Source organism: Nuphar pumila, unplaced genomic scaffold, assembly GCF_984573655.1.
Source record: "Nuphar pumila unplaced genomic scaffold, dmNupPumi1.hap1.1 HAP1_SCAFFOLD_2253, whole genome shotgun sequence".
Taxonomy (NCBI): domain Eukaryota; kingdom Viridiplantae; phylum Streptophyta; class Magnoliopsida; order Nymphaeales; family Nymphaeaceae; genus Nuphar; species Nuphar pumila.
Window position 1 is genome coordinate 1 of NW_028323881.1, and position 21,826 is coordinate 21,826.

At 53.0% G+C, this 21,826-nt stretch overlaps 3 protein-coding genes across 3 annotated transcripts; 1 reads left to right on the forward strand and 2 right to left on the reverse strand.

The window, feature by feature from the left end:
- Positions 1-373: 373 nt before the first annotated feature.
- Positions 374-9,669, reverse strand: LOC149808762 (structural maintenance of chromosomes protein 4-like). The gene is made up of 21 exons (XM_089995157.1): positions 9,559-9,669; positions 9,354-9,443; positions 9,178-9,279; positions 8,886-9,062; positions 8,483-8,669; positions 7,942-8,165; positions 7,677-7,856; positions 7,423-7,548; positions 6,871-7,148; positions 6,282-6,750; positions 5,584-6,015; positions 4,999-5,280; positions 4,504-4,671; positions 4,011-4,274; positions 3,526-3,831; positions 2,983-3,402; positions 2,287-2,531; positions 2,099-2,201; positions 1,419-1,784; positions 874-1,082; positions 374-560 (listed from the first exon to the last, which is right to left on the reverse strand). The coding sequence occupies exons 1-21, from the start codon at positions 9,667-9,669 to the stop codon at positions 374-376; spliced, it is 4,926 nt and encodes a 1,641-aa protein (XP_089851283.1).
- A 1,254-nt stretch (positions 9,670-10,923) lies between these two features.
- On the forward strand, positions 10,924-12,678 carry LOC149808763 (protease Do-like 5, chloroplastic). The gene is made up of 4 exons (XM_089995158.1): positions 10,924-11,352; positions 11,600-11,909; positions 12,206-12,378; positions 12,616-12,678. The coding sequence occupies exons 1-4, from the start codon at positions 10,924-10,926 to the stop codon at positions 12,676-12,678; spliced, it is 975 nt and encodes a 324-aa protein (XP_089851284.1).
- Positions 12,679-17,628: 4,950 nt separating this feature from the next.
- On the reverse strand, positions 17,629-18,513 carry LOC149808764 (cilia- and flagella-associated protein 91-like). The gene has a single exon (XM_089995159.1). The coding sequence runs from the start codon at positions 18,511-18,513 to the stop codon at positions 17,629-17,631; it is 885 nt and encodes a 294-aa protein (XP_089851285.1).
- Positions 18,514-21,826: the final 3,313 nt, after the last annotated feature.

Genomic DNA, 21,826 nt, shown 5'->3' on the forward strand with positions numbered 1-21,826 from the left:
AACTGTCTCAATGCACCTTGCAAGCAGATGGACACAACGAATAATACTGCATAAACAATACATGTCAGCAGATGTGTTCGAGCAATACGGTGACAAAATATTGTTGAACAACCTGTGGTCCCGGAAAGCATGTGCATGGCTGCGACAGTGGCAGGATCTCCATTGTTTCTCCGATAGGTTTTCATGGACAAGGAGAGCAGCATCCCACGTTCGTAACTCTGGTTGCTCGTTTGCAACCATCGTCTGCTGGCATGTAGAAACTATCAATGCATACACTAAAATTGCGAGCATGTGCGAGGGCCAGAAACAACGGTTTCAGAGGCACTCCTGCAGGCCGGCGTCAGAGAGAAATGTCCTGAGGAGGGCAAGGTAGCTAGACAACTCGCTGCTGTTGTAACAGGGGGCGGTCCTGCATCACATCTGTCTGGCTACCCACCACAAAGTCGTTCGGGTTGATGGTTACGCTCTTGGTGCAGTTGTTGGTTTTGTAAATGCCAACGAGATGATCTGCGAGCTCAAACATGTTGTTCCGCAGACTGATGACCACGAATTGCGCGTTCCTGCAAACATGGCAACGCTCTTACTTTCGCACATCTCTACATGAGTTTTGGAGAGGCCCTTTGTGCCTGGCCATACGGCGCAAAGGGCACACGTGGATCCCAAGCAGGTCGGAGCGGAGCAATAGCAGGGAGAGCGCAACCATCGTGGAAAAACCAGGTGTCAAGGGAGGCAGAAGACAGCTGAGGATGATGATGCATCTTCTCTGTACAACACTACCACATCCATATTCTCGTTCGGCAACTGCAAGTGCCACTTGGGCAAAGCGACGTGCCGAGAAACTACTTTGCTGAGTGCAAAGGAGGCGAGGCGTACTTTGTCCGCTCCTTCACATAGTGCGCAACGATGGAGACGTTTTTGAAGTCGAGTGCCGCGTCGATTTCATCCATGAAGTACAGGGGCGTGGGCTTGAAGTGGTGCAGGGCAAAGACCAGCGAGAGTGAACTGAGGGTCTTCTCGCCACCGGACAGGTTGGCGATGTTCTTCCAGCTCTTCTTGGGGGGCCTCACACTGAAGACGATGCCCTGCAGCACACATGGTTGTGACAAACTGACACTTTGCTCCGGAAGCTCCCAATGTTGCTGTGGGCGCACCTCATACTCAATGCTTCGTCAAATTTGTGCCGAATTCATGCAGTTTTGGACATCTGGACGCGTAAATTACACAGTCTGGCAAAACGCTGATCGCTCCGAGAGACAGAGAACAAGGCACTCGGATGTGTAAACGCCAGTGCAGAGCAAGTATATGTTGGAGCACGTTCCACGCGTGGGAAGACAGCTTCGTTGCTGTCATCCAAGGTGAAGTGCGTTGACTCGTCAGCCGGGCTGGCTCGTGGAAACAAGCGAGTAGCGCCGCCGTACCTCGGAGAAGGGGTCAAGGGAGTCAACGAGCTCGAGCTCGGCATCGCCGCCGAGCGTGATCATCTGATACATCTCCTTCAGCTTGAGGCTGATGGTCATGAAGGCGGCCATGAACTCATCGAGGCGGCGCTTGCGGAGGTCCTCGTGTGTGCTGCGCACGTCGTTGCGGCGCTGAGTCACCTCCTCCAGCTCCTGCAGCCTGCGTTTGAGATCGGCGTCCTTGGCGCGGAACGCCTCGATCGCGCTCATGTCCACGTTCTTCTGCATCTCGCGCATCTCGGCCTCCAAGCAGGTCGTCCTGCACGTGCTCCACCACGCTATGTGGGAAGTCCTTCTGTAGGTGCCGCGTACTGATGATGATGTATGCTTTCACAACACTACCGCATCCACATGGACATTGACAACTCCAAGTACTACTTGGGAATTTGCTGTGATTGATGATTCATCTCCCATGTGAGCGGACATAGCATGAGGTCGTGTGTTGCTTAGAAGGGTGTGATGTCACAGATGATCAATCGCACATCAGGGGAAGGTAAGCGCATCCAGGTTACTGTCGTCTGTACAACAGGAGGCCAACGACAAAATGTAGCTGGCGTTGAGCTGCTTGTAATTAGCCATGTCATTCTGGTAGTCCGAGGTAATGCGCTCTGCACATGTGCTTTGGGATATGAGCCTGAGACCTTGATGATCTTAGCAGGACGCTTTGGGGAGGGCCTTGCAGAGCACACAGCACCATCAACGAACTTGGTGTACCTTGCGGTGCATTCACAAGCGCACATATGCCTGCAAATCATTGCTGAAACGATTGCTGGAAGATACATGTGCGTCGGAAGCCGCTTTCTGTCGGAGAAAAGACTGCAGAGCTCACCTGTACTCGAGCTGCTGCCGGTCTTGGAGGGACATCGCAGCAATGGCTTCCCGGTCCACTGCAAGTGGCTGCTCGCCTTCCGGCAGCATTGTGAGCAGCTGCGTGGTGAGTGCATCCACTTTGCGCTCCCACTCTGCTGCCTTGGCGGTCTCGTGCGAGAGAATGTCCTCCTGGTCAGCAATCGTGGCTTTGATCTGGACCTCCACCGCCCGAATCTTTCCGACGTCGCTCTTGACGCTTTCAAACTGCAGCATTCACACACGCGTTTGTTTCTACATGACGCGTTCCTGTGTGCAGGGTACCGATGACGGCTGGTAACTTGAGGTGTCCTTGCGTCATGAGCATTTGTCAGCAATGAGTACTTCGCCAGATCGTATAATTAACGGGTCTAGATACCTGTTTGTGCATGAATGTTTGGGACAGACATGGGGGTCGACAAGTTCTCCATTGGCGAAACACTGTCAGCAACGGGAGCTCCCTAGCTGCTCTGGAGATTTCGGGTTGCTGCACATGTTGGGTCGATGTGGTGATGGTGTGGTGCATGTATGGTGAGCTGTTTGAGCCCCGAGTAGGTGCCTCTCGTCATGAGCTGTGTCTTGAAAAGCGCCCGAGTCATGCCAGCAAACCTGGCCATGCCTATGGGAGGGTCAAATACGATCTGCAGGGCTGTAGGGTAGGGAATTGCGGAGCTCGTACCTCTGCCTGTGCGCTCTCAAGGTTGCTGGTCAGCTCCTTGAGCTCCTCCTCCAGGGTGGCATGCTTCTCAGAGAGCTTGGCTGACTCAGCCTCAACAGCGGTCTTCTTCTCGCTCACTGCAAGCAGCTCCTCCTCTGCTTGGGCGCGCTCCTTCTCCTTCTTCGTCACCTCCGCCAACAGCTTCTTCTCACTCTTTTGGGCCCCATCCAATAGCACTAGCTGCCGTGCAAGCTGCTTCTCGGCACTGGCAATGTCCTGCGCTCGATACAAGTAGTGCTTAGAGCTGCTGAGCGGCATGCTGCCCTGGCCAGAGCATGTGCGTGGCAGTCTCTCCGTGGCGATATTTGGGATGCAACAAGCGTTGCTGCATGCTTGTCTAGAATGTCCTATGAGTTGTCGTATGCACTGGTGCCAGCATGCCTGAGGCTCCGCACAGAGTGTTCACATCAACCATCACAACGCAAACGTCATAACGGCAAGTTGTCGGTGTTTCTACTCAGCCCGTGTTCGTCCTTGCTCCTCCAACGGATTTCGGCAAGGCACTTTCGACAGCGCGTCTACACCCAATATGACATAGCCTGGCTGGCTACGCACTGCCAGCACCTCACCCTGTCCCAAAGGCCAGAATGCCCCCCTGTCATGATGGCGCATAGGGTTGCCGGGCTGCTGAGTGTGCAATGTGTTAACGAGTTTCTGGTGGCCCACATCTGTGCGTGAACACTTGGTGCTTGAGGCACAATCGTAGGGGTGGTCAACATGCACTGATTGAGACCTGACTAGCCCAGAATCTTCCCGCCCATGCGTGGGAACCCCAGAACCCCACTGCATTGCATCGCCTCCGCGATACACCTGAAGGTATGCAATGCCGTGCATACCACCAGGGGTAAAGCACTCAAAGCCCCAAGCTGCCTTCTAAATGCCCACGTAAGTATCGGCCTCATGTATGTGCATTTCGACACAAAGGCGCCACTCGAAATCCTCAAAATGGTCGTGGAAATGGCTTCAACATGCACATCAGAGGCCCGCACCGATTTGACGGTGGCCACGAGATCCTTGGCCTCCTGCATTGCAGCTCCACCTGCATTCTCAAGCTCCACCTCCGTGTCTGCCACCTTCTGTGACAGCTTCTCTGCGTCTTTCTGAACGCACGCCAGGCGCGCACTCTCCGCCTTCACCTGCTTCTGCAGTTCAGCGATCTTCTGCTTGTCATCGGCAGTGACCTGCAGATAGCCAAGGTGCTCGGCCGCCACCTCTAGAACCACAGCAGAACCTGTCTGACTCTGCGCCTTAATCTGGCAGAAGCACGCTCGAATGTTGGTGGCTTGGTGACATGGTGGACGGACGCGTTGTGAACGCACAAAAGATGTGATCTTCAATTCCGGTATGCATGTGAGGGTGCAAGAAGAAGGGTGAGTGGAGGAGGGAGGCGTAATCCCAGCCGGTGTGTCTGCCCAGCATGGTAAGACGTGCAGAGTCGTGCACATAGTACTGCAACGCATGCGGGCAGGGGCCAAGACGCACCGTAGCTGCAGTCTCCAGCTGGCCCACTTGGGCGCGCAGTTCGGCGGACTTTTTTACGTCCGACTCCACGTCCAGCGCGCTCTTGCGGACTTGCATCTCAAGATTCTTCACTGCTTTCTCCGCCTTCTTTTCCGCTGACGTGCTCTCTGTGAGCACTTTGCGTGCGTCCTGCATGTTGCAATCGTAGCTCAACAACTGTAGCTCAACAGGTAAACGACAGGTACTTGAGGGGACATGATCTGAAGAAAATGAAAAGTCAATAAATTGCAGGGTTTTGTTTCCATCTGCTGTTGTCCAGGGGCGATGCGTGAAAGCGCAAGGGCTGAGCAGGCAGTGTTGGTTTCGTCCTATGACAGTCGCGGCATTACAGCTTACGAGACACTGCTTTGTGCTCCCCAGCGATGGGCAGGGGCGACATGAAGACTTCTGGGGATTGATCGGCCTGACTCCTAACCCCATACAACTCAGACAACCATGGTCAACACTCCCGTTTACCATTGGCATGCATGACACACAACCCATGAGCACAAATGAATCAACAGCTAGGACTGTGCTGGATGATACCACCAGCACAGCTCCTGCAGTGCTCCCGACGGGGAAGAGACATGCCTGCAACTGCCTCTCAAGCTGCGCTAGCGTGGCTTCGAGCTTTTGCAGCTCCGCGCGGGTCTCCTTGACACTGGTAGTCTGTGGTGCTGCGTTTCCTAGACACATCTTCCCGGTCTTGACCTGCCCACCGCCACCGCTCATCGTCCCGTTTTCGGAGATGAGGTCACCCTGCAACAGAACCGGCAGCATTATACGCACAGGACGACCTCGCTGTCCACAGGCGGAGACAATGCCCGCCGGTGTCAGAAGGTGAGTGACGAGGACTATATATCAATGGAGCCACTGCGTGCGGCACGATGCTTCAATCACAGCCAACACACCAGGCATGCCGATCCTGGTACAGCGGGGGCGTTCACAACACCCAGTGATATTCCTGAATGATGATGATGCATCTTTTTACATCACTACGGCATTAAGGTGGCCATTGGCAACTCCGAGAACTACTTGGGAATAGGACAGGGAAAGGGGCACCTTGAGAGTGACAACGCGGCCCCAACGGCGGTCGTTGCTGCGGTATGAGATCCGCATGGCTTGGTCAATGTCATCCGCGACAAGGGTGTTGCGCAGCGCATAGAAGAACGCAGGCCTGAGCTTCGCGTCCTGACACTTGACGAGGTCGAAGAGGCGGGGGACGCCCTCGGGGGGCTGAACGGCCTTGTTGGCTTCCGCGTGGAGGTGTGCCTGCTTGTCCAGGATGAGGAACGTGGCCACGCCGAGGTTGTGGCGCCTCAGGTACTCCACACAATGCTGCGCTGTGTTGGTGGTGTCCACCACGATGTTGTCCAGCGCGGGGCAGCTGTTGGATGCTGCCGCGTCGTACTTTTTGTCGATCGCTCCGAGGTCACCCAGTCGCCCATACACCCCTGCAAGCAGCCGGCATGAGTGCCGCGCACGATGGATGACCTCACACAAAAACACGACAAGCCATCAGCGAGGGAGAGCGCATCCCGAAGGACGCCTGGCTCACTTCACGCTCTTCAAAGTGAACAGCTGGTGGGCGTTGACTGCGAAACATGATCTTGGGGAAACACGGGGAAACTCAGGAGAACATGGGAAGACATCATCTGGGGGTGTTCATAGCGGTCAAGTCAAGTGCGGAAATCCACAGCCTGCATGCGTCACAGCGGCGATCCGGCAATTCGAGCACAGAGCAGACAGGAGCAATGTACCTGGAGCTCCCCACGGTCCTGGGCGTCGACGAGGCCTTTGACGACCGCGCCACGACTGCGCTCGTTCTCTGCAGCAGAGCGCAGCGCAAACACCGCGGCGCGAGTTTCGCCGGTCTCCCCCTCAAGCCGTTTGACGTCTGCAGCGGCCGAACGAGCCGCCTCTTGCAGCTCCTGCGCGCTGGCGCGCTGCTGCTCGATCTCGTCGCGCATGGACGCGACGGCTGCTTGCTTCGCGGCGACATTTGCCTCAGCTTCGGACAGCCCTTCCTGCACTTCTGCCAGGCGCTTCGCTGCCTGCCCGCTGCGGTCCTGGATGAGAGCGAGCTCTGTCTCGCCCAGCTGCATCGCTGCCTCGATCGCCTGCATCTGGTCCTTCCAGGGTGCGAGCTCGCTGCGCGCCTTGCTGAGGCGCTTGTGGATCTCATTCACCTGCAATGCCCTCCATGGTGACCGGCTCGGCTCCCGTACACTGCTCTCAACATGTCAGACTGATGTGGATCCGTGTCTGACCAATCACAGCACTGGCACGTAATGGTCGCCTTTGGCACATCATGTTGAGATCTTTACCGGAGTCGTGACACTTGATAACATGAGGTCATCAAAGCATTTAGCCATATGCCATAGGTGCAGCACAAGGTCAGCGTGGTGGCATAGAGCTCGAAATGGATGCTGCTTGCGCACCTCGTCCTTGATGCTGTCTTGCAGTGCTTGGAGGCTCGTGGTGGCGGCCTCGAGGTCCACGTGAAGCTCCTTGGAGCGGGCCTCCAGCTCGGGAAGCTCCACGCGTGCGGTGGCTGCCTGCTCCTGTTGCTCCTGCAGCTTCTTCTTGTTCTTGGTGGCTGCGTCGCCGGCGTTCTTCGCCTTGGTCTGCACCCACGCAACATATCATGGCCTACATGTACGGGTCGCTAGGAAGGGTATGCAGTCTGTCAGACAGAATCGGCCTCCTCTCTGTTGTGCATATACTTCATGAGAAATGCTCGTTTGCAGGCTGAAGAGACTCTGTGATCTGCTAATGCGGGCAATGGCAATGTACCGGTTGATGGTGTACGTGTCGTTGACATGCAGTACACGCGTCTCCTACTCGATGACGACAAATAGAAACCAAATGTGGTGGGTGAGGCGTGCATGTCATGCTTACCTGCAGGTGCTTTGCCTTCTCTGTGAGGGAAACTGATTCGCACGCGATCGCTTTCAGCCTCTCTGTCATCGAGTCTAACTTTTTGCTTCCCTTGTTCTTCTCCTTGTCCCGGCTTTTCCAGGCAGCCTGCACTCAAAGCCGACGATCGAGTCAGACTATCTCGTAGAATGCAGCCTCTCTCTGTAGACACAAGCAGCCAGTACACACCCACTGATTGCAACCGTGCGCAAGGTCTGTGGAGAATATTGGCACACCTCCGGGCACAGTTGCAGGAGCACATTCATTGTGGCGTGGCGATGTATGTCATCTGTGGCAAGTTGGGAATCGCCAAACGCAAGTTCAGGAACCTCAAAGGCTCTGGCTGGCTCAGCCAGCCGGTTGACATGAAAAGTACAAACAATGCGGTGCATGCAGATTCCAACCATGTCAGCATCCTCGGCAGGCCAATGCCCACACATGAAAAAGGTCCTAGACGGCAGTGATGGCTTGCCATTCTAGCGATTGTCACACCATGCTTACCTCAGCTGTCTTCATTGTGTCATCATATCGGCCAAGCTTGCTCTGCTCATACTCCAGCTTGGCCTTCAGCTCTGACAGCTGAGTCTTGATTTTGGTCGCGTTTGCCTCGCACTGAATCATGTTGTGCACGCAGATCTGAGTGCGGTTGTTGATTTCCTCAACTTCGCGCCGACGATACTCCTCTGCAAGCTCCTTGGCATCTTGCAGACCATCCCGGTCACGCTCTGCAATGCGTGCATGACGTTAATTAACCAAGCAGTACTGAAAGTCAGGCCTCTTGGCCCCAGCCCCGGCGACTAACTCCCTGTCATCGCTTTTCCTATTTTGATGCAATTTTCGAAACAGGCATGCACCCTGTCTCCGGTGATTTGAAAAACATATGGACCAAACAGCGAGTTTGAGAAAAAGCAACCAGGCAAAAACACCTTTCACAAAGTGCCATGTTGCCACATAGTGCCTTTAGTTGGATGAAGTTCTTTCACCACAGAAACGTGAAGGCAACCATGCTTCATATGCAAAAACAAGAGCCCTGGCATCCCACCAGCAAGCTTGGCGCGCTGCAATGAGGATTGCCTCTCCTCATTCAATCCCTCAAGCTGCTTGGCGGTCTCTTCAATCTTCTCTTTGTATTGGTCCGTGCCAATGATGTCCTCCAAATACTCCAGCAACCCCGTATCATTTTTGTCCTCTGCTTTAGGCTTCATCAAAGAGATCTGCTCCACCTCACCCTGCGTGTCTGACTTCCCCTCAGCTAGCCAACACAACATTGAGATAAGTGGCATGATCAACGTCATGCCGTTTCTCTGCTTGAATTCAATGTGAAGGGTATGAAGGGAATGTCAGTGGGTTCAAGGTGCATTGCAAGCAATGTGCCCAGGCATCTGACAAGTACGTGTCCCGGACAGATGATAGGAAACGGTTGCAATTCACAGCAATATCCGTACCTGAAGGATGAGGAAGCGGTTGTTGTTCAGATCAACGCCTTTCGCCTGGAGCATATTGGTCACTTCAGTGAAATTGCTCTTCTTGTTGTTCAGGTAGTAACTGGAAGCGTTGCTTTTCAGGGCTGTCCTGCTAACGACAAGTTGGGTGTTCGGTACAACGTCAAAAGTTTCCTCTCCCTGCAAATTTCACCCGTCTTGTTTAAGGGGTATGTGAGTTGCCAGCAACACAGGACATCTTGCACCTGCCCAAAAGGCGTGAATGGGCACCCTTCCGTGTATGCTCCGAACGCACCGTGTCAATGATTTCCTCAAAATATACGGACACCCGCGCTTCCTCCAAGTGCTGGTAGTCCGTTGATTTGTGAATCAGCTCAGACACCTTGTTGAGTCGTAGCTGCACACACAGCGGCTGTGATTAGCGACAGCAGGCCAACACCAGCAAAGACTGCGGAACGAAAGCATGCGTACCTGTTTCGCTCGTTTGCCGAACACGAAGAGCATGGCATCTATGACGTTCGACTTGCCACTTCCATTTGGTCCCACGATTGCTGAGAAGCTCTGCAGCCCGTACACGGTCTTAGATGCCCTTCCGCAGACATTTCAGGTTCATAGATAACGACGGCGATGATGATGTCCATTTTCGGAACCTGGAGCTCATCAGGCGTGCGCTTACCTTGTGGAATGGTCCTATGTGCTGAACCCCAGCATACGACTTGAAGTTCTCCAACTCCAAGCGTTGAATGACGAGGCGGGGCTTGCCATTGTGGGGGTTCTCGACCGTCATTTGCGTAGGAACGGATGGAGTCACAAGAACATGCTTCTATGGGACCAACAGTCCGAGCCAGTACCAAATGGCAATCCTGAAAGTTCACAACGATTTAAATTCGCTCTTGCGAGAACAAGTCATACCACAATTTCACTTCAGCTTGGGAATTGTCTGCTTGATGGCCATGGAAAATATGGCATGTCTGTGGCAAATGAGTCGAGCTGTCGCGTTGTTGCGAGCGTGTTTTCAAACGACTCCTTGCACGGGCTATCTCGAGATATCGGGCGAGATAGGCACGCCCTTCCATGACCCTTGTGACTATCGGAACACTCATCGACCCTGACCAGTCAGAAACGTTCTTTGCACAAACGACGCCGTTGAAGTTGAATAAGAAGTAATGAGACACTTTCCAACATTTTTTGCGTATGGGTATGGCGCACAACTTTATCGAGCCAACATTGTTTCCATGTTTGTGTCAGCTGCGTCCACGCAGCTCGGTTTGAAGATCAATTGCTCCAACTTGGACGTATGCGTTTAAAGAAATATCGGTAGATGCACTGAGTGGCGTATGGAAGCACATACCGTGCGTTTATTTGCAGTTCATTACTCAAGGTTCTGTTGGACGTGCCAAATTGCTCCGTCCCTTTGGCGCGAGCCAACACATTTTGCATGCACTACTGCGTCCACCAGAACCCCAAATGACACACTATGTGTCAACGTGAAAATAATTACTGGCGGTAAGGGGAACTGGAGGTAGGTCTGCGAGCCATATAGCAAGCTCGTCACGCTCGCGCCAAAGGACTTGGGCAAATCTCACGCTACGAGTGGAGATGGCACAGATCGGCACCAATTGGTCCAGACGTCCACGAACACGACACCCAGTGCCATCATTATATTCCAATGAAATTACAGTGAAGGAACTGCGACGATTACTTGCACCACTGGAACGTGCTGGACACCTGATATAAGCTTGAAAACAATTACTGCTGAAACAAGGCATGCGTTGTAAGTATGCATTACTATGATTGACAAGAAACGCAATGCTTCTTATCTCAGCTCAACCGGCGCTCTGTGTGCAAAGAACGTTTCTGACTGGCCAGGGTCGATGAGTGTTCCGATAGTCACAAGGCTCCATGACATGGACCATGTCTCTGGGCTTGGCCCAACGCTTGCCTTCCGCTAGCTACAGCTTGCAAAGAGTTTTTGCCCTCGGTCAGAAGACGCCCGTAGACATTCTGGCGGTTTGAGCTCAGTCTTGCGTCACCTCACAAGATGACGAACCTCCATATGCGCAGCACAAAGCTGTACAGAGGAAATTCTGGCCCCCGTGCACTTCGTTTCGGCGCCCATCAATCGGCACACGCAAGGCTGGGTGACCTTGAATGTTCTGCCCGAAATTGTAGTGCCGACGCAATTGAGTCCTCTCGGCGAGGTGTAGTATTGTCCAGTATCTTGGCAACCCTGGCTTCACCATTCCTTGCTTCAAGCGCCATCGCAGCATACGTGAATGAGGACGCAGCTCAGAGTGTATTCCGATCGTGTTCACGCTCAGTGGTGGCAATTGAGGATTTCACCACAGGAACCTCTGGCGTCCTGACTAGCGAGGGCGTAGGGTCAGGTTTTGTTTGGAGCAAATTGGGCTACATAGTCACAAACTACCACTGCGTCTTCAGGTTGGCCAGAGATAAATCTGGCAAAGAGGTGAGCTATCGACACACCATCTTCCTTACCTAGGATGCTTGCATCAATTGCTTTCCCAATGGGATTTACAGGTTGTACGTGGTGACGAGGGCTGGGCGGGTTCATCAGCCATGAGAGCTCCTCGACATGCAGCCATCCAGTCCACTTCATACAAGCCAGCACATGCTTGACTGGGCCTACAAATCATCTGCGTGGTGCACTGGAGTATCAAGTACGAGAACTCTCTCGAGTGCTGTATGGTGTGCAGCGAACTCGTGTCACGTTTAACAACGACGATGGCTCCTCAGAGCCATATGAAGCTGCCATAGTGGGTGTGGATCCAAACCATGACCTGGCTGTGCTACGCATCGACGCTCCGCCCGAGCAGCTGATTCCGGTGGAGCTGGGACCCTCCGCGGACTTGAAAGTAGGGCAGTCTGTTTACGCCATCGGCAACCCCAGCGGTCTGTCCCGTACACAAACATCGGGCGTAGTGTCGGGCTTGAATCGCGCCATCCCAGCACCCACGGGCATCCTCATACCAGGCGCAATACAAACAGATGCATCAATCAATGCTGGTGCGGACACTCAATGCAGACACGACTTTGCCGGCATATTAAACATGCAACACGACGGCACCGACAATGTTGCGCCTGCTATGATGACCCCTGCCTGTCCAAGTTCTCATTAGTACGTCGTGGCAACCTGGAAAGATGGCGAAGCGTTGCACGGGGGGGATCGTGACATGTATGCATGTACGTGTATTGTAGGCTGACTCTTAGTCTGCTACTATACAATCGCATCACTGCATACAGAAAGCGTCCAACCCTGTACCCTGCTGTCTTCTGAAACGGTATGCTGTGTATGCTTGCAGGGAATTCAGGCGGACCACTTTTGGACAGCTTCGGACGGCTTGTTGGGGTGAACACAGCAACGTTTACCAGACAGGGCACTGGCAGAGGGAGCGGAGTCAATTTTGCATTGCCGTCTGATTTAGTGATGAGAATTGTACCACGCCTCATTGTTTATGGCACCGCCAGTGTCACTGTAGGTGGAGTTGACAAACGAATTTGATTTCGCTTTCATAGATTGAACCTTCATGTAATTGTAATTTCTGGGCCCGCATGTGGTGTCTTGAGATACATGGATAGATAGATGAAGCGGAAACATGTTGCAGACGCTGGCAACAACACACACAACGAGCAGGATGGCAAGAAGTGGTTCCGAGAGGCTGATGAGATGCACGAAAGCAATTGCCATTTCTATTGTTTTGTGTGGTTGCAGAGCCAGAGAAAGCAAATACATGGAGTATCTAAGCCAGGTACTATCAGACCTAATATGTTGTGAAACACTTTGTCGTGATACCTCATGGATCAACGTCTGACACGGGCGGGCTCTCTGCATCGGCAACATCGTCGGTATCTTGTACTGGTGCTTCGGAGAACCCTTCGTCACGTGTGGCTGCAGCTGGAGGGGACACGTCCTCCTCTGCTGTAGTATCCAGAGCAGCCATGAGGGGTTCTGTAGAAGCCGACTCAGGAACATCCTCCACTGTGGGATCAAGGATCTCGTCCAGCATATCTACTGCCGCGCCAGTTTCATCTGCAGGCGCAATCACTGAGGCAGCACCCTCTTCTTGGGCAACAGCAACACCATCAATAACATCTGCATGTGCCGAGGGAGATAGGTCGGCAGCAGAGGTAGCGTCCACTGGTGCGATCACAGCAGATGCAGCAATGTCTCTGCCTTCTTCGATAACTTCTGCTGGATCGCCTGGCAAGTCCTCCGCGACAGGGCGGTCCGATTGGTCCATGGCATGCACAGGCTCACCCGCAATGGCAGAGGCGTCACCCTCCACCTCTGTGCCAGAGACAGGCACATTGGCTTCCTCGGATGTGTCCATGGATGGCTGAGGCTCAGCGGACGCTGCAGACTGCGAGGGGACGGTGGGTGCATCATCCTGATGTGCTGGCACTTCTTGAGTCTCCTGCACAGGTGCGTCTCCAGCGCCGCCTACAGGAATCTCAACAGCTGCTGAGGGGGCAACTTCAACAGGTACTTCCTGGGTCTCCTGCGCAGGAGCGTCTCCAGCACCTGCAGGGGTCTCAACAGCTGCCGAGGGAGCATCTTCAGCAGCGACGTGTACGGCTTCCTCTGTAGAATTCGCCTCAGTCGGCGTTAGATCCTGAGCTACCGCGCCTTCTTCAGGCGCCACAGGTTCGGCGGGGGCGGTGTCAACGTTTGTAGCGCTCGAGGGTGTGACCTCATCGGCAACATCTGCTGGAGACTGCTCCACCAAGGCTGCATGGGCTTCGGGCTCTACAGTCTCGGTCGGGGCAACACCCACCATCCCTGCAGAGTCCAACGGGTGAGCTGCTGCTGCATGCGCTTGGGCATCGTCAGCGCCGGAAGGTACGATGATATCGGGTGAGCCAAGTACCATCGCCTCGACAGCTTCTGCAGGCTGTTCCTCAGCTGCGGCGGGGTCGGTGGTTTGAGGGCCTGTTGCAGGCTCTGACAGCGCTGGCGCCGCTTTGGAGTTGTTCTCTTTGAGGGCCTTCACTTTCTTGCGGTCGAGATGGCCGCGCACGTTTGCCTGCAGCTTGGTGATGCGCTTGACGTCTTCACCTTGGAACTCAGAAAGGTCGCGGATACCCTTGCCAGCAGCGATGTTTTTTCGCACGGCTGCACCTTCTGCCTTCATAACTGCCACACGCTTGCGAGCCTGCATGCGTTATGCATCGAGTGTATAGAGGATAAGGGTTCAATCATCTTCACTTCCCCCACCTTTTTCGGTTACAGAAGGGACACTGGTCGAAGGTATGGAAGCACATTGGTTCACTTACTGTCAAGCCAGATGCTAAGTTATATGCCAGTGCACGATGAAAATGGATGGGCGTGTACGGACGATGGATGACCAATAATACGGTATTTAAGCTTCACGTATGTCCTTGCCTGCGCATATCGTCTTCTTCAACTGTACAGTCTCATGTGAACATGGCCCCAATCATACTCCAGACGACGATGAGAAGTCCTGAGGTACTTATCTTGGCATGGCGTCACACAATAGCAGAATGCCTGCTCCTGCTCTGCAAACTGCAAGCACAGTTTACGGGACACGTTGCATGTGGATACGGTTGACAACATATCAAGAAAAGCGAGGCGACGCAACCACGTGATCTGTCAAGGCACGTTCTACTGGCATCTACACCCATCTGGTACAATAACAATCGAAAATCGTCATGTTGGTGTTTCTAGACAGACAATCAGCGCACTTTGAGGCCACGAAAGCCGGCCTGGATCTTGATGGATGCCATTTCCTCGTCCTTTGATGCTACGGCAATGGTGGGCTTGGCTGCCACCGGCACCTCGTCAGGCAGGGCCTCCAGCTCTTGCCGCCTAAGTCCCAGCTCATCCAGCGCTGCCTGCCTGTCTGAGGAGCTGTCCATTGACAAGATCCTGCAAGGTGGAATGTCCTTGCTGTGCAATCCCAACATGTGGATTCGCGTGAGCCAGCATCAAAAGTGTCCTGCCAGAGTTCATTAGCGAAGATGGCCTGAGACATCAAGTTTTTGTCTGGGCGGGTAACGGGAGCACATGCCAGGAGAGACGAGAGGAGGAAGACGCACTGCAGAATTTCACGGATTGCTGGTCCCAGCAGTCTTGCTGCTTGGCACTCCGACTCGCTGTGGACAGCTGCGGCCGTAATGTCAGTCCGCACCGGCTGCAGGAGCTCTGTGATGAGTTCGCTGCGAAACGTGCAGCCCTCGAACATGTCGTTCTGTATCGCACGACCGCGCACCAAGCGCTGCAGCAGCATCGCTGCCTTGTGTAATGCGTCCTCGTTGCTGGGGGGTGGCTGCAGGCAGCAACTCCTTCCGTTACATCAACCAAAAACAGTCTAAGGTCCTGGACACATGTCAAGCAAGGCTCCTCTGGACCAGTTCTCAGGTTTGCATCTATGGCTTTGTCCCGCACAGCATCGTTTCAGACTGCCACCAAATCACTCGAAGCATAGAGGAACTGTCATGAGAGACGAGAAGCTCGGAACGTTGTGGGCAAAGTTGAGACCTCCTGGGATGCCGAGTGCAGGCATGTATATACTGAAAGCGAAAACATGCAGGCAGGGTGGTGTGTGAGGCCAAACCTGAATGGGCGTTTCAGGCCTGGCGGCATTTCGGACCACAACCTTCTTCTTTTTGGCTGTTTTTGATGTAATTTCCGGGCCAGCTCCAACTTCGTGGCCGTTCGCACGTGCTTCTGCCAGGAGAGTTGCGATGTGGTCCAGATGGGTGCGCATCGCGAGCTCTCGGCGCTGCGAAAAGTCCAGTTTGGTGGGCTTTTGTGGAGCCTGTAAGGCGCACAGGATGGTAAGATGCGGTTGCGCCTATCGACTACCGATGCAAAGTCTTGACCATTCTTTGTCTCGAGTAAGTTACTGTCGCAACAAGGATTGCACGACCGGCGCAAACTTGAGCGGCAGCGTGAAGGTCGCACGCACATGGCCATAGCATAAGCCATCAAATGGCACGCGTCGTATTGTCATGAACAGGCATCAAACAGGATTTCTTCGCATGTTGGTGTTCTTTCTCCAAAGATGACATTCCCATATATCACAGTTATCCTATCTTCCACCTGCAGGTCCGCTCCAGACGGTGCAAAGGTTCAAATTTGTGCGTGGGTAACTTGACTGTTGGACTCAAGCTCGTCACACGCAGCCCTGTCATATGTGCGATAAAGCCCAAGTAGGGAGGAGCACCTTGACCTTCATGCTGAGGAGATGTTTTGGCAGAAATGCTTCAAGCGCAGCAATCCCCGCGTAGTTGGTTGGCCCAAAGTGCTCGGTCTCGATCTCTTTACCTTTTGGCTTAGAGTCCGGAAAAATGCCTTCCCGCTGCGGCGGCGCGTAAGCGCGTGAGCCAGGATTGGCGTATTTTTCGATGATGGACTCCTTTTTGGTAAACCGGTTCTCATTCACGTACTTGCGCGCATCTGTAAAGTGCCTCATGGCCTTGATCCGCGAGCGCTGTATCGTCGTGAACACATCCTGCATTGGCAAGCGATAGTTGCAACGGCACCCTGGCAACAATCTGAGCTGAATTGCGGCGTCCGAATTTTCATCGCGGCGTTGGTTACGCGCAAGAATGTGCAGCTGTACTGCTGCTGCCTAGGCTTCGGAGTTAAAGCATTTCAGGTGAAAATTAAGGGTTATTCAAGATGATTAATTAGGGGGTTCGTTTACTATTCATTAAAATCCGTGCTTCTGGCGATTTTTAAAGGTTTGTTAACCCCTGTAACCTCCATCTCAGGCTTGAATGTTAATTGATGGCTTTTTCAAGGTAAATTTAACCAGTAGCCCCAAAAATAAGCAATTTTCTCGGCTTTGTGCAGCATATTTCTACTTTTGCTTCCACAGCGCCAAGAATATCATGTTGCTTGGCTCTTTCGCAACAAATATGGCTGCAAACTCGCATGCACTCCCATGTTCTCAGCAAAATAAGTAGAAGTCGAGTAGTCTGCGGTTTCTTGGAAGCAGCACTGCCCACCAGAAGGAATTTGAGCCTTGCCTCGTCCGCAACCCCTGCCACGACCCCTGGCACCCCCACGCCCAGAAGCAGCATTACCACGAGATCCGCTGCTCGACGCAATTCTGGCTACAGCGAAAGGCGTCATATATTCATCCGCAAGCTTTGCCTCTTCAGAAGCAGTGCAATCTATTGCCTTTGAAGTTGCCTTCGCCATCCTACTGCTGGAGCTGAAGCCTCAGCGCCGTGAATATGTGGCACAGCAAGGCGGATTGTCTCAATTTCATGTATGTGAAGTGCGATTGTTTAAGCGTCAACGCATGTCATAACCTCAATTGTTAACTTTAATCAGGTGCGTTAGAACGCCAGTTGAATTTAAGGGTTAATCAAAAGCGTTAAACAATAAAAAAAGTGTTGAAACAATCTAAATGGTTAACTCCGAAGCCTGCTGCTGCCCCCATCATCTTCCAGGACTTCTGACCATGAGAATAGTGTGGCACTGGAGACACTGTAGGGTAGGCAGAGCTAACAGGACGACAACCCCGGGTGGTACCTACTGTGGCCAAGCCTGCATGCTTACGCGCAATCAGACAAACGCAATGTGGTACATTCGTTTCATGGATTGAGAACTTGATGCTATCATGCATGAAATGAACTTACTTTTCAAAATTTCTGATTGCACCACCTGATGTTCCTGCCTGTCATATACATGGCAACGTGGCACGGACTGCAACACAGTACCTGCAGCGCTACAGCAGGCAGCATGAGTGTATCAGCGCACCATCTTGCCAGCCAGCAGGCGATTTGTGGTTGCTTGAACCCTTTCCGCATGTCCTTCCTCCAGCTCCAGCTCTCTTGCCATAATTGCTTGTTCCAGCAAGCTGAGTCGCTCGTCCTGGATTAATTTGATCTCTGCCTCACGTTCCACCCACTCCTGCTTCTCCCACGCCTCCATCATCCTTTGACGCATTGGCAACAGCGCGACGTCAGATAACGGAGGCAGCGATGCCTCGAACTTGCGCTTTGCGCGGAGCCGATTGATTCGCTCTACCTCAATCGCACCAGGAGGCAAGCCCGCGCCAAACCGTAGGTCTGTCAAGTGCGCAATCTCAGGGCCTTCGCAGTGATGCTCGGCAGACAACATCTGCTGCTTCAGCGTCGGATTCGCTGGAATGATAAAGTCGGGTGAATAAGGGTCCGTCTGCGCGTCGCTTTCGCGGAAATCCGACTGGGTTCCGAACGTGCGTGTAGGCTCCATAACTGAATGGCTTAATGGCTCTAGCCGGACAGCTGCGGGAATGGGGCGAGGAGCTTTGACTACGACAAGTGGCACGTTTCCACTCAGGTGCGGCCTTTGCGAGTACTTGTGTCGAGCTGGGCCGTTCACGGTCGCCATCTGTGATCGAGCTGCAAGTTCCTGCGCTGAGGGGTGTTCGACTTGGTGCTCGCGTGATATGAAGTGAGGGACATTGTCAGTGTTTTTGAGCCGAAACGTGGTGCTTGGATAATGTGGAAGGTTGGAGTAGAAGTTGGAGTACTCAGGGCAACGCTCAACACCAAAGCCACCAGCCCTAGACTGCTCCCGATAGTGGTCAGTCGCGGAAGAAACTGTGTAGATTTTATCTGCATGAGTATTCAGAGCTTCAATGTCCGTCATGGAGAGCTCCCTGTGGGAACGACGAGTAGCCAGTAGGGTGAACCCTGACTCACCGTTCCATTCATTTCCAGTGCCATGCCTTGCATTTCGTCACCAACAAAATTTTCCGGAGCTTAACATATATTATTTTTAGAGATGTTTGCGTCCGGAAAGGCGTAAGGGCAGGCTGACAATGAGGAACATGCGTTCAGCGATGATAGTTTCAACCACCAAATGCTCTTCATCACAAACTCCATACCACAACGCCACAGAAGCTAAGAATGAAATCCTTACCGTAGAGAGTATCGTATGGTCTCGATGGCACGGCCATGGCTGCTTCGGTTTGGGATGAACAAGCAATGTAACTGATGGCCTCGTTGATGTCACACGGAGCACTTGAAAGAAAACCAACTTCAAGCCATAGGCCTAGAGGGATGCATGCTACAAGATGCGCTTGATGATGCCATATGCATCGTACTATGTTTCAACTATCCACGCAACTATCATTTCAGCATTCTCTTTTGACAGGAGTTTTTGAGGTGTGACCATGCCCCGTATGCCCTCATGAAAATCCACTGCGCTGTATGTCATGTCGAGGACGTTATGAAAATATTCATGCGTAGTACATGGATGTAAATTGATTTACGCCCTCGACGAGAATTGTGAGGACAGTTGACCTGTCGAGGTTTCAAAGCGTTGAACAGGGCTATCCGACCTCAGGGTTCCGATATCGATACTTGCGCGTCATCGCTCCCGGATATCATGCCCTCTGGTTAATTCGTGTAACCAGGTACACGATTAATGCTGTCATCAATCTGCCTGTGCACTCCATAGCTGTTGATGACACATTGCCTCAATGAGCGAAGAGCAATAAGCTCCTCGTGCACACGTGTCGGATAGTGCTCCGAGGACAGGTGGGCGTCTGTGAACCTTGGAAATTGACTGTATAAACATTTTGTACTCATAGGTATTTCAGCGACGGGATAAGTACCATTGCAGCTGTACAGCAGGCCCTGGCCATTCGTCACCGTCAACATGCTTGACAAGGTGTGTCTGCATGTTACGAACACTTGGGACGATTGAGCTTCAAATAATCAAGCCTACAGGCACATGATATCTTGATGCATTTTGTAAAACGATAGTCGGTGTTCCATGACACGGCTTGATGTTGCGTGTCCCCTTTACCTTTGCAGTGGCCGGCGCTTGAGCTAAGGACTGTGGCATCAATCTCGTCACCAAAACATGGCGCATCCTCGAGTGTATGCATAAATCAGCATAAATCTCTTGGAGAATGCTCGTGGAGATGACTTTATGCACGCCAAATCGCTCAGAGTCCTGTAGCCGCTTGATCTCTGTCTGGCATCTCGGATCTCGCCAGATACTTGTCCATGCCTGGGTGAAAAATTCAAAGAAGATGACTGGGGCATGACTTGAGAAAGGATATGTGCGTTCATGAAACCAACCTTTACTGCACTCAAGTGCAGGTTGGTGAAGGGCGCCGAGGCAGCACATCACAAGATGTCGTAGGTGAGCTTCACGCAAGAAAACCCATCGTACCTTCCCCGAGCATGCCGTCTTTCTTCCAAGCATGCCTAACGCCGCCACCTGTATGGTAAATGCATGCGTGGGAAGTGTTGACGGGCTACGTTATCTGAGCTCAGCTCCAACTCGGCACAGCGGACAGGTTATGCACGGGTGACAGGGTAAACAGAAGCGCCTGCTGACGTGTCACAGGCTTTACAGGCTCATTTCAATTTTGCTCATGCGTCTGATGGTTGGTATGCTCATCAAACAATGATGTGGAGGTGGCAGAGAGGTGCAAGCACCAACCCTTTCGGAATGGCACGGTGTGATGCTCCTATAAACAGGTGCTGTACACGTCTGTCATGATAAACAAATCAATTAGTCAATCGGGAATTACACCATGTCCCCTCTACCCTGAAACATGGTGAGAGGCACGTTCCCACGGGGCTTTGGCCTCAGGCCCAGGCTGGTTGGTCTGGGGAAGAGACGGCAAGTCGACCGCTCCACCGCTTCCCAAAAAGACACATCAACGACACCGGCCGCAAGGCGAGGTCGTGCGCTACAGGTCACTAACGTCATGATGATGGACACGCCGTCATCAAAACAACAGCCATTGTGCGGATGAGTGCTTTGACGCACACAAAAATGCACCAGGCAGATACTGGGCAAATACTATGGAAAGTATAGCATTTGCAAAACCAGCAGCGATGAGAATTTGAATCCTTAAAGTCTTCGTGTTTGATACACCTTTTGCTGCGGCCCTGGTCTACATGTGATGCTTATGTTTGGCGGATTGATGCCATGAGAATGTCTCATCCTGACATGTACACTCACGATGTCCAGCGGAACCAAAGTCAACCGCACCTAACCCCAAGGGTTATGTCATCTACGACCTGGAAGAGGAGGAGTCAGAGCCGTCCTCCTTCCACGCAGCAGCTGAACGAGGCGACACCAAAGCGATCATAAGCATGCTCGACAGGAGTTTGGACTTCAACGTCAACGTCAAAGTGAGGGCTTCCTCCTTCTGTGAACCATGCAAGTGAGGGATGACCTCCACCAGTCCATTTCAAACAGCACTTGCAACTCTCAGAGCATCCTCAAGAATTTGCGAAGTCGACCCCCACTGATCCCACTGAGGGTCACTACAGATGTATGAATGACGGACTCATTGCTCGAGTGTTCTGCATCCATGAGGTCCGCAGTGCCTCCCTCCGAACTGCGCTTGAGGTCTCAAGCTCAGATGGTTGGGCAAAGAGCGCACCCGCCTTGGGCTGACGAGAACGTCGACAGGGATCATACGTGCATTAAACCCACCAACTGCTGAGCGTGTACGTCTATGACTGACGCGTTGGCTTCCTCACCTTGATATGCTTATGCTCGTTGACATCGTTTATGGCTCATGCAATTCTGATGGCACCTTCCCTTACCGCTTCCCACCACTAGTCAGATAGCCCAATGGAGCCATCCTTGAACAATCGTTCAGCCAGTTAGCCCGCTAGAACTATCATTGGCCAATCGTTCAGCCACATGCCATGTAATGCTATCACAGTTCACTGCTGAGTGACAGGGATGTATCGGTGTTGACCAAGTCACATGTGGCCGGAGAACATCGTCTGACTGCTGCAGGATCACTGCGGAAGGGCAGCTATCCACTGGGCGGTCGAGCGAGGGCACGTCAAAACGGTGCAAGCGCTGCTGGACTACAACGCAGATCCCCTGGTCACGGAGTACAGTGGCCGCACGCCGCTGTTCCTGGCAGTGAAGCGCAACCAAGTGGAGATGCTCGACATCCTGGCGCAAGCGATGGGCC

Bases quoted from the DNA above. Each gene is read 5' to 3' on its own strand.
- LOC149808762 (XM_089995157.1), bottom strand. From the start codon at position 9,669: ATGACGGTCGAGAACCCCCACAATGGCAAGCCCCGCCTCGTCATTCAA. The intron at 7,857-7,941 runs GTAAGCATGGTG...TGGCCTGCCGAG, and splicing joins ACACAATGAAGACAGCTGAG to GATGCTGACATGGTTGGAAT. The intron at 6,751-6,870 runs GTTATCAAGTGT...TGTTGAGAGCAG, and splicing joins AAATGCTTTGATGACCTCAT to TGTACGGGAGCCGAGCCGGT.
- LOC149808763 (XM_089995158.1), top strand. From the start codon at position 10,924: ATGACGAACCTCCATATGCGCAGCACAAAGCTGTACAGAGGAAATTCT. The intron at 11,353-11,599 runs GTGAGCTATCGA...TATGGTGTGCAG, and splicing joins GAGATAAATCTGGCAAAGAG to CGAACTCGTGTCACGTTTAA. The intron at 12,379-12,615 runs GTAGGTGGAGTT...GTGTGGTTGCAG, and splicing joins ATGGCACCGCCAGTGTCACT to AGCCAGAGAAAGCAAATACA.
- LOC149808764 (XM_089995159.1), bottom strand. From the start codon at position 18,513: ATGACGGACATTGAAGCTCTGAATACTCATGCAGATAAAATCTACACA.